This window comes from Sinocyclocheilus grahami, unplaced genomic scaffold, assembly GCF_001515645.1.
Source record: "Sinocyclocheilus grahami isolate Dianchi unplaced genomic scaffold, SAMN03320097.WGS_v1.1 scaffold55.1, whole genome shotgun sequence".
Lineage (NCBI taxonomy): Eukaryota > Metazoa > Chordata > Actinopteri > Cypriniformes > Cyprinidae > Sinocyclocheilus > Sinocyclocheilus grahami.
Genome location: NW_015505234.1, coordinates 4,524,495 through 4,540,960, shown reverse-complemented (window position 1 = coordinate 4,540,960; position 16,466 = coordinate 4,524,495). Strand labels below are relative to the sequence as shown.

Below are 16,466 nucleotides of genomic sequence, written 5' to 3'. Positions count from 1 at the left end.
AAGCTGCCATAACGACACAAGTAAACCTGAATCCATACACAACGTAATGTAACCCACTAATAAATGTCATCAATGCCAGTTAAACTTTTATCAAATTGTAATCTTTTTAAAATCAGCCTTCACCTTTTTTTGACTGCATCTGATTATGAAGCAGTGTTCTTGTTCGTCATGCATTTATTTGTACTATTTTTCATGTTTTTATTGTATAATTCTATTGTTCTTCATTATGTCTAAACGTATAATAAATATTTCAGACGAGCAGTTTGCGGTTTTCTGCCTTTATTGAACATTACACTGCATTTGGTCCGTTTTGCAACATGATTCAATGAAAATCACAGCGCTATACATACATGCACGCTGGAGACCTTTTACCACAAATGGGTGCATCCAGATATTATTTAATAACCCCTGAAGTAATTCATCCAGTAGCTTTTCTCTCCGTGACAAGAAAAGCAGACCACTGTTGTTAGCAGTTAGCACTAAACATTAGTCTGGGAGGAGCTGAGCAGGTCCATTTCAGATATCTTCAAATATAATTGTGACTAGTCGAAACTGAATTAGAGATATCTCTAATTACCTTTGCGTATGTGTGACGCCCTATTGAAGATATCTATGAGGTCATTACAGATATCTTCAATGGAGTTTTGACTAGTCATAAAGTATTTAGAGATATCTCTAATCCGATTTCTTACTAGTGCAATTATAATTGCAGATATCTCTAATTGTCATTGTGACTAGTCGAATTATAATTATGACTCGTCAAAATACAATTGTTCCTATCTTAAATGATATTTATGGATAGTCAAAACCAACTTAAATGCTAAAACGGCTTGCCATAACCTACTAAGCAGTATGCGATTTCGGACGCACCCAAAATGTTCTCAAACGTCCACGGAAATCTGGTCCGTCGTTGTTTTTGTTCCCCCTAGAAACAAACACGTAGGATTAGAACATTTACTCATCCGCACTGAAAAGTGAAAATTACAGCATTTAGCTTTGACTTTATTTATAATATAGAATGGCCATGTAGATGTCATGTAAATAAATTTGCAAACCATGCTTCTGAATTTGGGGGGTATGAACCAAATAATTATCCAAATTACTGGTGATGTGTAGCTGTGAAAAAATACGTCGTGATCATACAGTAACCTTCAATAACTGTTGATACTGGAAGTCTGAACAAAAATATTTCATACCTGGAAGACTTGGGAATTGTAATCTCATTGCTGTTTTCATGTTTACTAATGTTTGTTCATGTAATGTATTCCCAAACCCCTTAAATAATTACTTGGAATCTCAACAACGCATTCACATGTTTACTGTTCTCTCTGACACACTGACATGCAGGCAAAACAAATATTTCTATTTTTAGTGTTCAAGAGTTAAAATTATTTTTATTTGACATTTTCATGATTTAATTATTAGCTTTTTATCAACTCACAAACCCACTACAATTCTTACATTAAGCCTAAACTGGGTAAACCTTGTGTAATGTTTAATGGATTTTAAGAAGATGATTTTAAACAATGGACTATATTTTTTCTCTCTTTACTTTTTTATATCAATATGGTACATTTAGTGGTAAGTTTAAAACAAGTTAGATGAAATGTAATCTAAAAAGTAGTCAGAATACCTTACCTAAAATGAGTAACCTAGATTCCCTTACTAACTACAATTTTCATCATGCAATCTGTAGTCAGTAACGGAGTATAATTGTGTGTGTCTATATATATATATATATACAGTGGGTACGGAAAGTATTCAGACCCCCTTAAATTTTTCACTCTTTGTTATATTGCAGCCATTTGCTAAAATCATTTAAGTTAATTTTTTTCCTCATTAATGTACACACAGCACCCCATATTGACAGAAAAACAGAATTGTTGACATTTTTGCAGATGTATTAAAAAAGAAAAACTGAAATATCACATGGTCCTAAGTATTCAGACCCTTTGCTGTGACACTCATATATTTAACTCAGGGGCTGTCCATTTTATACATGTACACTATATAAAGTACTTACTGTACAAGCTTAAGAGCTGAAGATATATGAAAGACAAATATAACATGTTAGAAAATTTATTTAAGAATATAAGATATATGAGATATATTTGAGCATTAACTATTTGGTTTCATGAAAATGGAAAAAAAAAATGATAGCACTAACAAAAGAAGTGGGACCGTTTATTCCCCTTTTCCACAGTTAACAATGGTTAGAAAAAAACGAAATTGGAGCAGTAAAGCTGAAGGATATTCAAAGAGATGTATCAAATACCTTTGACCATGGCATTTCTCACCTAAAAAGTGCAGCAGATCTAGATGATCAAAAAGTAAAACTGCATGACGTTAACAGGAAGACAGTTTTAGTTTTCAGGAAGACAGCGATATTCAAGACAAATGTTACAGAAGGAGAACTAGACTACTGGGTCAGTGGATCAGTAGATTTTTTAAAAATACATTGTATTAAATTAATCAGTTAGTCAACCAGTTTAATTAGTTTGCAACCACCTTGCACCATATTTACGATAACATTTAAATACAGGGACCGGTGTTATGCAAATAGAAATACTCATTAAGCACCAGGCCACTGACAAATATCTCAGAATGCTAATATATATTTTAAATCATTACAATATGTTGTAAAAACTTCAATTAAATAATCCCAACAAACCATCTACACAAGACATCATGCAGATACATCCATATAGTCATTTCCTTCTCCAGCATACCTGTAAATGCACATGGCATGCATGCAAAGCTTTAGTCACATCTTAATTTGAGCCCACTATAGTTCAAAACTATAGAGCAATTTCCATTCAGCATCTAAACATTTAAAAGAACAACAGATGGCATTAGCATTCCCCACCACACTCAAGTGTCATGTGCGTCAAATGTGCCTGTGACCTAGACGCCACATTTAAAATAGATTTTCAGTCACCCTATAAGACACAGTTGTATAAAGCTACATGGAAAAACAAAGTCAACATGTGAACCAGCAATTCCAGTTGTATAAGACTTTACATTTATTAATTTGGCAGACAAATGAATAAATGTAAACGTAAGCACACAAACAGCAGAAACACCTTTCCTACATCCATCCATATAAAGCATGATTCCCAAATTGTGCCCTGATGGCCCATCCTGGTGATGTCTTTTCTGTTATAAGCATTTTCTTGTCAGCTTTACTTTTTTTAATGGTTCTCTACACTTACTCTTGGTTTCTTGCATTTGGTTATTCTACACTTATAGTTTCAAGTCATTTTGATGTTTTTATGTGACTCATGACTTTTGAGTTAGTGGTGAATTATTATGAAGAATATCATGATGAATGTATAAAAAAAAAAGTCTTATTTCATTCTCTGTGTCAGAGTAATATCATACTGTAAGCAATAACATTAAGTTGTTTCCAATTTAGTGAAATTAACCTTTAGGCAACTCCGCTTCTATGAACAGTAGCAAAAGACAGTAATGAAAATACTTAAATTCGGGGGAACAGCCATTTGTTTCTTAAAAATTGATTGGATCTCTCCTCTTAAAACAAAATATTGCATAAACACAATGCCGCTTGTCTAATTAATTACATAATTCTCTAATTTCTAGAAACCATTCCATTCCATTAGCAAGAACAAAATTATGAAGCTGTGTGAGTGAAACAGTGGACTCCAGATTTAATAGTACCATTTATTATGACCATATGGAGTGAGAGCAAAACACCCTGACCCGTCTCTGTTCCTTTTAGCCCTTTCCGGGTCATGTAGTAGGAGGCACTTAACAGGTAGCCTGGGCAAAATTTATGTTGGGCTTATCAGGTAACTTGAAAAACCAAGCAACCATGCTTCCCCACATAGAGTGAAGATTACTGGATGTGACTTGAAGCTCTTAAACACCGTGCGGGGTTGTTTCAGTTTCACTCATTTTAAGCCTTTTTGTCAGAAACATACAAATTCAATCAATGAAACCACAAATACTTTGGTCATAATAATTTTCCCAATGTGCATTACATGTATTTATCAAGTCATACTTTCAATAAAATCTAGAGTTATGCTTTTCTTCACAAATGGTCCTATTGCGCAATTCAGGTTTTAAAAAAGAATTCCGGGATACTGTTCCATTAATAAAATAAAATGCCTTTACCAATCATTCTTAATGAACTACAGATTACGGTAGGTCGCAGATTAACAGTACTGGACTGCTGAAACAGTACCACCTGCTGGGAAACAAAATGCATCAACCGCTTGCAGGAGTCAACCAACAGAATAAATCACAGCCAAAAAAACAAACAAAAAAACTTCAGTTCAAGTTGAATGATAATGTGGAAAATCCCACTGCAGCTAATTTCCTCGTAGGTCATACTTTAAGAATGAGGAAAAGGGGAAAGAAAGTACGATTTCCGATTTCTTTGGCAGTACAGCTCTGCGTCCACAAGTACACAGAGCAGATGGACAGAGAGTTGAGGAGGTAGAGAGCTAGTCAAAAGCTTCCACCCCATTGTTTATTTCATATGGGATGGAGAGGATGTTTGCCTCTAATCTTCCCCTTTACCCAACCACCATCCTGTAGTTAAGGCTATTGGTGTTCAGTGTCTGCGCCAATAAAAGAAGGGTCAAACGGAAGGTTTTTGTATATTTTCAAGCAATGATTGGACTGTCGGAAAGGAGAGTAACGCCCTCCCCACGCCCTTGCTGGCACGGAAGCAGGCATAACCCAGAAGCCCCCACATAGCTCCCTTCAACACGTTGCGTACTACCCAGGCAAAGCGAGATGGTGGAGCCACGCTAAGAGAAAAAGAAAAAGATTTTTGTCATGATACTTTACTGTACTATTAGATACCAAAGTACATGCAACTGTGTCAGTACGTACCTCATGATCTCATGAATATTGAGCTCTTTATCCCAGTTCCTCTCAATTCCAGGAACATGACCCATCCCGACCACTCCAACCACCACAGCAGGCACTTCTGAGGAAAAAAAAAAAAAGAGCATATGAACGAGAGGTTTCATGTAACAACAAGTAACATGACTCCAAATATGTTTCTTGCTTGAATGAAGCACTGGCAGTTTTATTTTAGCATTATTTATATACTATTATCCTATATATTTATTATTTTGAATTAGCGTTTATTTTAATATTTTAGTTTGCTTTTTAATTTGAGTAATTTTGTAATAAGCTTTTGTATAATTTACTCATCCTTATGTCTTTCCAAACATGTATGACTTACTTTCTTCTGTGGAACATAAAAGATGATATGGTGGTAACCAAACATGGACAAAAATACAATGGAAGTCAATAGGAACCGAAACGGTTTGGTTACCAACATTCTTCAAAACAAAATAGAGAAGAATGCAAGAAAAACAGTCACACAGATTTGGAAAGACATGAGGGTGAGTAAATGAATGTCATTTTTGGGTGAACTATCCTTTTAACAATAACAACACTAAGTATACCAGAATATGTATTTTTAAATTCAAGATATTTTTCTAAATCAAATTAGTATCATTAGCACGGCATGCAGTACTCACTCTCAGCATTAGGAGGCGCCTCCACACAGCGCGCTGCTTGTCTAAGTGTGTGTGTGAGGTAGATGTCTCGTTCTGCAACAATAGTGCGGTGGAGGGCTGGAAACTCGCCGATCATCTCCGACATGGTCTGCTCCAGAAGATCCTTTTGTTTGCACTTCTCTACATCCTCCTTGCTGATAAGAACAAAAATACACATCAAAATCAGATTCATGTAAATTTCAACCAAACAAGAGCATGTCCAGGCTATATTTCACCCACAATAAGAAAAAGTTTTGCTTAAACAAAATGAAGCCAAAATTTAGGACCATTATTTTAACATCAGTAATTAATTGTCATTAAAATAACGGTCCTAAGTCAAGGCTTCATTAAGCTTGTTGGAATTTCGTGCTTAATTTAAGCTTGAAACCTCACCCCCCCTCAATTCTCATTAATGTAATGCAAAAAAAAAAAAACATTATCATTAGTGTAAGGCTTTATTTAAAGAACTGTATATAATATATAATTTAATTTATGTATTTATACACCAATTTGCAGCACTGCCTTTATGCAGATTAAAAAAAATACTAACAATAAAAATATGAAGGTTGTCAATCAATTCAATTACTTTTTATATTTCTTTAATATTGAATTAACAATAAATGTGTCTAAATTAAATAAAAAATAATTGTATATCAATTTGTGCTGAAAAAAACCCTCAAATAAATTCAAGATTTACCTGTGGCACAAGAAATCAGAGTCTTTAGAACTTATATATATATATATATATATATTATGTCAACTTATTATTTGGTTTATTTCTTATAATTGAAGATAAGCTTATTGCTTCCAGCCCACAGCAATCCATTTTGCAAAACTTTTTTTTTTTTTTTTTTTATGTACGCATGCAGACCTGCATCTTTGGCTGTCGTGTCTTGGTGTTTTTCCTGTCTCGTTTTTAAGACACCATATGAAGTTCTAGATTCTAAGAGACTTCTCAAAAATGTCAAGGAGTGATCAATGTGCATAAAAAGACTAAGAGGTGTAGACTTGTACCTGATGGGGTCAGAGAGGAAGCACAGGCCCCAGGCCAGACGAGCCTTCTGCCACAGGCTGAGAGCAGCTATTGCACGCTTAAAGGTTACTGGAATGGGCCGATCCCCAAGATGAAATTTACAGAAGGGCACTTTTCCTGCCTGCATTAGGTAGAACAGAAGGAAATGCATATTTTATTTATGCAGATCAGTCTTTGTTGTGACATGCACTGCGGTGTCCACAGGTTTCATGACTATGTGCATTTATTGTTCTCTGATAATTGGTGACATCTGCTAGGAGTCAGAAACGAGTGCATGAGTTACAGTGCATGTCAGGACCATGAGGACTGTGTAAGTGAGCGAGAGCATGTGCATTCACACTGACCTCCTTAAAGGCTTCTCTAAACTCTCCTCCAGGGGCCATGCCCAGCTGTTCTGTAATGTGAGCCGAGACTTTGAGCAGCAAGATCTGCATGAGGCCAGACATCACTCCATTCTGACATGAAAAATGCGGGGGGAAAAAAACAACAAAACAGAGTAGAAATGAGTTTAGACTAGTTACATGTCGATAAATGAATGCAGAGGAATGTGTTTGACAATTTAATAACTATGTCAGCACAGTCTTGGGTTTTGTGGCTGACCTGTTTAATGGCTTGCTGGACCTTCTCCAAGTTAATGTCTTTAGCCTCTTTTAGCAGCGTTTTCTCATCCATCTTAAGCATGGATACTCTGTACTGGCATAGCTCCACCACCACCACATCTGGCTGGACCGCGCGGATCGTCTAAAAACAAAAAGCAACAAATCAATACAGCATTTAATCAATCAGTAGAACTTAGGGGTGTGCGATATCAGGATTTTTGATCGTGGATGATTAAAATGTCTCCATGATTAGTAACGCTCTACAGCGCACATTCTATTAGTTGCAGTTCTGGTGCCTCAGTCTCAATATACTGTACAATGCAACATACATTCACATTAAATGTTAACTCAGTGGTAGAGTTACACTCACGGAATACTGCACTTATTCGCAATCACAAAACGACATTATTTGTATGTGTTTTAAAGCCTTGCGGTTAAACCATTCATTCGCGGGCTGTTCTGACACCTGAAGCCCGCACACACTAAAAAGCCTGTCAAGCAACGTCTGATTACTAGACTAAGTTATCTTTGGTGTCTGATTGCGCTAATACTATCAAAAGCACACAAGGTTTACATACAAACAGTTGGTTATGTCTAAAGTGAAAGTACACAGTTGAGAGATAAACTTATGCATGCCTGAACAGATGGGTGCAGGTCTTAAAAGGACAGCAGCCTAATAGTAAAAAAAACACGCTGCCGCTTATAATTAAAGGGATAGTTCACCCAAAAGTTCTGTTGTTATTAACTCATTCTCATGTTGCCCCAAACCTTTATTAATTTCTTTCTTGTGCTGAACACAAATGAAGATATTTTGAAGAATGTGGGTAACCAAACAGTTGCTGGTCCCCAATGACTTTGATAGTAGGAACAAAATACTATGGAAGTCACTGGGGACCAACAGCTGTTCGGTTACCCGCATCTTCAAATGAACTTTTATGTTCAACAGAAGAAAGAAACTTATTCAGGTTTAAAACAGCTTGAGAGTGAATAAATGATGACAGAATTCTTTTCTTGTTTTTGGTGAACTATCTCTTTAATGTTAATAAAACACCAAAACACAAAGAAAAATATCACTCACTGCTCTTGCCTGAAGAACTTTAATACAGTTGCTTTAATAAGAATCAATGTATAATTCATACAGTGAAGTGTATATAGTGTTTTATTTTTACATTTGTTCATTCAATTTCATGAATGCTACTGCTAAAAACACCTGAAAAATAAAGCACTGTTTGTTTTATTTGTATATTATGTGCATTTGTAATGTGCATCTTTGTTCTTTTTTTTTTTTTAAATAACAAAGATAAAATGACAGATTTTTTTTATCTTCACCCACTTTGGCCTAAATATCGGTCATTATTTTATATTTTGTTACCTTGTAAGGCTTTGTTTTTAAAATAGGGAAATTAGTTTGGTTGTACTGCTCAGACAACTTGCAAAATTGTATAACCAATATGACAAAGAATCATGATAAAATTGTGAATCGTGATTTTCCTGAAAAAAAATCGTGATGTGATATTTTTGCCATATCGCCCACCCAACTTATAAGTAGTTTTACATTCAAACATTGGTTGTTAGTCCATAAAAGGAGAAAGCCAGTTCTTACAGTGGAAACATCCTTCTTGCTGCTGTCGCTGAAGTGGGCAGTGCCAACCAGGTACACAATACTGCCCTCAGGTGTGGTGAGACGCGTCACAGTGTCCGGCAGATCAGGCTCCGTCTGCCGCCGCTGGGTACGCACTTGCCACAATACTTCCACTGCCTCAGAGTCCGCTAAATAGAAAAAAACATTTTCATACCAAGATCACAACAAATATTATTTATCCCAAGAACACTTATTATTATATAGGCTATACTTTAAGGACACAGTAGAGGCATAGCTACCAGAAAATGTTTTTAGAGAACTAGTTTCAGCACTGAAAATCAGAAACGGAAATGGAAAATGTGCTGTAGACAAAACTATGTAAATATTCTTCTTTCCATATGAAATCAAAATCAAAAGAAAACATTGCATGTAAACCAGACAATGGAAAGATCGGTCATGTGATCTACTTTTCAAGCAGTACTGGAGCACAAACATAGGAAGGATGAGCTTTAGAAAGTAGATGGTTTGAACTTTTGTGGTGGTGTGACATTTGGTTGAAATAGTTAAAGGGGTCATATGACATTGTTAAAAATTTGGTGTAATGAAATGTTTTTGCGGTTTAAGGTTAAAAAAAACACATTTTCCACATACTGTACATTATTATTCCTCCTCTATGCCCCACCTTCTGAAACGCGTTGATTTTTACAAAGCTCATTGGTCTGAAAAGCGAGGTGTGCTCTGATTGGCCAGCTATCCAGTGCGTTGTGATTGGCCGAATACCTCAAGTGTGTGACGGAAATGTTACGCCCCTACCATACTGTGATGCCGTGTCCGGCCGGAGCGACGAGACAAAAACATTAAAACCCATTATAAACGAGGCATTTGTTGCATCCAGTGGGGACATAATTACGGATTATAATGACTTATACTGTCTTTTTACGTGTTGCGTTGCATCGCGCCACATACAGTGTTAATTTTGACAGCAAATTTTGATTTAGTTTTAGTCATAGTCTTTTGACTAAAATGCCATTTAATTTTAGTCATATTTTAGTCATCTGAATTGTTTTTAATTTTAGTCTAGTTTTAGTCGACTAAATCTACAGTAAATTTAATCGGCTAAAATCTAATGGGTTTAGTTACAGTGCATTTATTAAGCATTTCTCTAAAATTTCCAAACTCATATAGATTTGATATTACGGTTTTATCATGGTAGACACAGATTTAACTGTGGTGACACACAACATGCCTTTATGTTAAAATTAAATAAAACCACTTCTCATAAAGAACAAGAACATGTTCTTTTTAATGAAATACCAATGGTTATATAGGCTAATTATGCATTCTTTATAGAAACTTGTTTACCATATTCTTCATTCTTTCAAGCAGACATATTTATTTCTATAAATAAATTTAGATTCATCTTTAGGGCTACCAAAGTTTTTCAGTCAAGAGCAGTGGGTGATTTTCTGTCTTTCTTTTGTTGCTTGATTAACATCAATGACTCGGACAATAGCAACTAAATTAGGCTGCTATGTGCTATCCCTTTAAAACCGAATGCACAGCTGCAATGGATGCAATGTACCGACACGTTCTCCCTACTGTTTACGTTCACTTAAGATGTAATCAACTGTGTTTACGTGAATACTCGTCAAAACGTACCATTCGACATCATTTTGTGTGTAATTCTTCGTTCATGCAACGCGAAAGAGTACTCGCGCGCTGTGAGACGAGCTTTCTGTGTGTGCATGCTTCAGTGTCTGTGCTCAGAAAACCAGACTGAATTGAGTTCTCTTGCGTCGTCAGATTTATCCATAGGTCTGCTATTCTCTTACTCCCATATATTGACATTTTTGAACGTTTTATGTGACATGCAGCAAGTGTATGTTAGCTTATGTCCTGCTGGTTCATATGTACGCATCTAACCTCCGAACCACACAGCAGATTCGTTCTGAATGAATCTCTTCTCAAATCGTCCCTCCCTAACATTTTCATCTCGTTTTTATTCATTGACAAAAATGTCATTCATTTAGTTTGTTATTGTCTCGTTATCGTCTTTGAAAAAATTAGTTGTTGACGAAAATTATGACAAATTATTTGTCAACGAAAGTAACACTGGCCGCATATACATAAAACCATGTCTGCATTTATGATCGGAAAAAGGACAAACAACAAGCGCTACTCTACACTGCTCAAAACTCGCATTTGAATCATCAGTGGCAAATCCTTTAAATATGAAAACATACTTACAGTCTGTGAGTCAGAACAGCCGGCATTGTAGGCTACTGTCCCAGGATCAGGAAACAGTCCTCCATAAAATGCATTGCACACACACGAATATTTGGTTTGAACTGTGCTGGAACAGCATTGTAAATACAACTTAACCACTGAATTCTAGTTGTGTCCTCTTTTGGAAGACCAAACAAAGTAGTTTCGCTTTCACAACTAAACACAGCGTCTCCACGATATGGCAGCTGCGGCAGCAACAATACTACAGCGAGAATCAATGTTACGCCTTCTTTCTTTGCGTGAACATTAGGGCGGCGTTATGCAAATCTTCCCACACTGTGACGTAGACATGTGGGGGCGTGTTTAAATGAGGCGTTTTAGGAGGGCGTGGACAAAACCCAAAGAATATCTCTTTGGGTTTGAGACTTTAGTCTTTGCAACTTTAGGGATCTTATCTATTCACTAACAGCTTGTAACACTCCAAAGAGAAAGGAAAACTTGAAATCGCATCATATGACCCCTTTAAAATTAGCTACATTTTCTAAAACTAAACTAGTTAAACAACTAAATGTGCTATATCAGTAAAATAAAAAATAACAAATTTAACTGTGAAAATAGAAACTAAAATAAATGAAGACTTCAAAACTAACTAAAATACAAAATGGCCACAAATTAATTTTGGTTTTCGATACATGGCATATTATAACATTTGAAATCTTTACAACCCTCCTGCATTAAAAATGAAAATGCCACTGGACAGGAGTTTTTTTTTTTTTTTATAATACAGTATAACATCTCTGTTGATAAGATTAATATTGAGGACTACACAGCACCATTTCTTACAAAATCATATGAAAGAATTATTATTATTTTTTTTTTAACTTTAAATCAGAGATTACTCACAGAGTCCGAGAGGAAACGGAGGTTGTGCATCATCTTCTGCTGGTCCAACTGAGTCATCCTACAAACAAAAAATATGCATTATAAATCTACATATTTCACTGCATGAACATTCTGAAAATGTACTGTACACAAAACAGGTACGAACAAGCTTGGCATTCACTTTGAGGAACTGCCATTTCATTTTCCAGGTCAGACGAGTGATATCATAAGCAGTTGTGAAGCTTCAGTAAAACAAAAGAATGCTGAGCATATTTATTAATGTGGGAAATGCCCACCTAAACAAACAAAAGATGATTATCCAATACTTTCAGTACCCACAAGAAGGCACTAAAGAGACTACACGTACATTAAACCATAATGAAAGTGAATAAAAAGCACAGGAAACTTTATCACTGTCATGAGTTTTCCTTTTACAAACCACAGATTTCCATTTAGCGGCATGTGTTCATGGCTTGAATCAAACCCTCCCTAATAATTACAGATAAACCTCTATTGTCATGCAAATAAATTAGTTTCTAAACATATCTAGTACATTTCTCACCCTGCCAAATAAGACAAAACAAGACAAAACATACAAGTTCTTAATTCTATACCTCTGAGTTGCTGTCCTGTTCCATTGGCCACCGTTCAGTAAAACCTCAACCTGGAATAAAAGATCATATGTGCCAGATGCAAAAACAACCCACATAATATGATTCCACAAAATGGTATTAAGACATTCAACAGATTTGAACAACTTTGGAAGGCTGTGTACAGGCCTGATGGAAAGAAATGCCTCAACACTAAACCAGACACTGTTTAATTAAAGGATTTCTAACTTTTCTGACTTGTGTAGTTGGGTTGGTTGAATAAAGTGAGTCATGAGGGTTGATCATCAGCCTGCCATCTTGCCTTGTGCAACTAGACCACGTATACTTTGCAAACTACTGAGATTCCAGCACAACAGGATTAGTTTGCTTTGCTGAGGGTTTAGATCTTTTAAAGTTAAGTTGCACAACAAAGCGTTTTTATGTTGACCATGTAACAGATCTAATCCTACAGATGTCAGACATTAAAGGTGGCAACCTGATTTCATCAGACCACCAGGTTAGCACACCAAACTCAATTCAGACAGTTGACCGTTTCTAGCTTATAAATGGTTTTGTAAACGGTTTAATTTAATAGCAAAGCCGCTGATCTCGTGCGCATTTTAAAATCAAGTTATCAGTCCTGACAGAATGCAAAACTAAACCACACATTCTGATGGACTAGCAGCAATCTCAGCCACCACTTCGAAAAAGCAGCCAATATAAAAATAACTCTTACATTTGACTTGGCAGAGAGCTTATCCACTCTTCACACGAAAGTAACGAATCGGATCGGACTGTCAGTTGTAGTGCGGGATGGTTCTTGACCAGGTAGTTCGGCCACAGGCTAACTGCGCACACATACACGCAGCTGTTAGCTGATGCTATGCTAATAGAAGCTAAGCCCCTTTAAAACTTTAAAGAACTAACCAACAATACGTTATTTATTTGACGCGCCGTGACGTCTATATTTAATTTTATTATAGAGAGATTTAAACAATACTAAAACTAGCACATTGACTGTAGTTTGTTTGCTAGCCTCGGCAAAAATGAAATGATTAAAGTTAGGGCTACAGTCAGCAGCTTGCATGAAGTGACTCTGTAGCGCCGGTGTCCGGCCCTTATTGCAATGCTTTCTGGGTAATGTAGTATATAGGATGCTGCTAGGATGATAGAGACTCAGGCCGTCGTGTTTGGAAAAAGGTCGGGTTAATACTTAATCTTTATCAATCTATATATCTATCTATCTATCTATCTATCTATATATACAGTATATATACAGGGCAGCGTTTGGCTGCGGAAAAAAATAATCCTACATTAAAAAAAAACTTGTTGATATCACTTTCGAGTCCATGAGTTCGCCTACCAATGGTGTGAGAGGAGCACAGCTTTTTCACTCTCAACCAAACTAACATTACCAGCCAATCAGAATATTTTGCTCTTATAAACACAAGAGGCGCATCGCAGCCCTGCTGAATGGAGAAGCGCGACAAAAAAACTTCTCAGGTTACTTATGTAACCATGGTTCCCTGAGTAGGGAACGAGCCACTGCGTCCTCTAGGGGTCGCTATGGAGAAACCGAGAGGACGCAGTTCGAAGTCCCCATGAAAGGGAACGTCTCAGGTTACTTATGTAACCATGCTTCCCTGAGTAGGGAACGAGACACTGCGTCCTCTAGGGGGCGCTATGGAGAAACCTAGAGGACGCAGTTCGAAGTTCCCATGAAAGGGAACGTCTCAGGTTACTTATGTAACCATGCTTCCCTGAGTAGGGAACGAGACACTGCGTCCTCTAGGGGTCGCTATGGAGAAACCTAGAGGATGCAGTTCGAAGTTCCCATGAAAGGGAACGTCGAGGCGCAATGGTCAAAGATGTCCATATAGCGCATAGGCCTATTTACATAGAAAAACTAATTAAAATGCAGCAGAGCTTTGTAAACAGCTCAGAGTAATCATGTCATCTCCATAAGAACGATATGGTTGCCAGAACAAATTTACCGGGATTTTTTTAAAAGGTCCTGTTTACACATGATCTCTATCTCTTAATGGTAATTTACTGGTAATTTACCAGTAAAGACTGTATGTGTGACTCTTCCTCTGCATTTGCTGTGAATTTTAATTGCTTAACGTTCATCTGGGAAAACAGTGTGCATTATCTCACTAGATTTGTAACGTAAATCATTTAAACCTTTGCCAATACAGGAGAATACATCAACCTATTTCTAAATATGCCATTTATTGTACATCGCGATTTCAAAATATAAATTTTGGAGTTTGCATGTGGCCAAATATTCAAATTAAGTGGATTTAAACATGGTTTAATCACGCTGTAAAGTGAAACATCACCAGGCCTTTGGCACCCTCTGCAGGTATTTGTTATAACACATAATGTACTTTATGTTCATATTATGTATAGGCATATTACATTATGTATTTTATCAGCGTTGTTCAATAAAACCATGTAATTACTTGGTTTTGATATTTTATTTGAGCCAATTATTATTGCCTCATCGTTAGTTTATATATAAATGGTCATACTAAAGCCTGGTTTTCACATAGGTCTATTTGTATTACTAAAAAATATCAGTTTACTCAATTGTCAAAATAATCAGTAGATTACTTGATTACCAAAATAATCATTAGTTACAGCCCTAGATTAGTTAAAATATTTCAAAATACAACTGCGTTTTGCGTTTTGTAATTAAAAGACAAATATTTTGTAATTGAAAATTTAATAGTATTAAAATATTGTCTCGTTCTAGTGAACCAAGTATCTGTATTTTGTCTAATCTTGTGAGCCAAGTGTATTGTCACACCCCTAGTGTCGATAAGCGGTGATATAGCTTGTAATTTTCCAAGTGTACGATATAGCTTTCATTCTTCTGTTCAATCATGTATTCATGAAAAAAAATCAGTTTGAATAATGCCAAATCCCCCCCAGGGTTTTTTTTTTTTTGCTTTAACCCCTGTATATTTGTGTTTAAAATGCATCTCAAAATAAGAAATGTTCAAAGTATCATGTATTTTCTCCTCAGTTTTTGCTTTGTTTTAATTGCTTTCAGATTTTGGAGACACTACACATTCCAGTGGATGCTGAATCATACGACATGAGCTCTATGTCTTTGCATTCAGGACTCCGGTAGGGTACCATTGTACACCATTAGTATAAGAGCTCCAGAATGCAATTAATATTGTCACAAAAATGGATGCACACAGCTCTGTTGCTTTTACATGCATTCTAAATTCTCTCTCATTTTGTTTGTATTTATATATAGCTGTAGTCTTCAAATGGACAGTCTTGTTGACAGTTTGAGAAACTGTCTTAAAATTACAGATGACAGTGATGACTGGTAAGTGTTTATACAATGTGCTCCATTGAATTGAAACCTTGTGATCTGATTTTTGTGTTAATTTTATGATCATGACAGTATTTTAGAAGTTACAGTGGAGCCTTTCCAACATGTTGTGAAGAGTGGTGTGGAGGTCTGGGACAGCTCCAGTCAGTCTGTTAGAGGAAATGCAGACCCCATTCCCAAAAAGAAAAACACACGCAGGCCAAGTTTCATAGAGGAAATAGTGGAAGACACAGACACTTCTTCAGAGATAGTGGAAATAGGTGCGTGTATGCAGGGTTGGGGAAAAAAAAAAAATCATACTGATGTGAATAATGTCTGTCTGTCTCTGAATGTGACTATATTTGTTATGTTTGTATTAGGGCTGTCAAGTGACTATTATTTTTAATCTGAATATGTTCTTCTGTAATATGTTGAGCTCATGTGTTTTTAGCTCATAGTTCCCCAGGACCTGAACCAAGGCGCAATGAAAGGCACAAAGCACTTAGAAGACATCGCAGGCAGCATTTTGATAGGCCCTTAACTCCACAGCCTAAACGTATGTGGCTTATTTGTAGGTTAATCTCCTGAATGAACTAAGATGGCAGCTCCCTTGTTCCTCGTGTTATTCAAGTGCACTTTCTTTTTTTTTCCTTTTGTAGTGGTGCACTATGTTATGGCGACTCACA

General features: G+C 36.3%; 1 protein-coding gene across 2 annotated transcripts; it reads right to left on the bottom strand.

The window, feature by feature from the left end:
- Positions 1-1,217: 1,217 nt before the first annotated feature.
- trabd (TraB domain containing) lies at positions 1,218-13,555 on the bottom strand. Of its 2 annotated transcripts, XM_016270177.1 has the most exons (12): positions 13,186-13,555; positions 12,474-12,523; positions 11,881-11,938; positions 8,773-8,939; positions 7,171-7,311; positions 6,915-7,025; positions 6,552-6,691; positions 5,520-5,692; positions 4,861-4,957; positions 4,582-4,775; positions 4,366-4,370; positions 1,218-1,228 (listed from the first exon to the last, which is right to left on the bottom strand). In XM_016270177.1, the coding sequence occupies exons 2-10, from the start codon at positions 12,495-12,497 to the stop codon at positions 4,604-4,606; spliced, it is 1,083 nt and encodes a 360-aa protein (XP_016125663.1). In that variant the 5' UTR covers positions 12,498-12,523; positions 13,186-13,555; the 3' UTR covers positions 1,218-1,228; positions 4,366-4,370; positions 4,582-4,603. The 2 variants fall into 2 exon arrangements, with proteins under 2 accessions (XP_016125663.1, XP_016125664.1); XM_016270178.1 differs by lacking the exon at positions 1,218-1,228 and having other exon boundaries at positions 2,173-4,775; positions 13,186-13,297; positions 13,377-13,555.
- Positions 13,556-16,466: the final 2,911 nt, after the last annotated feature.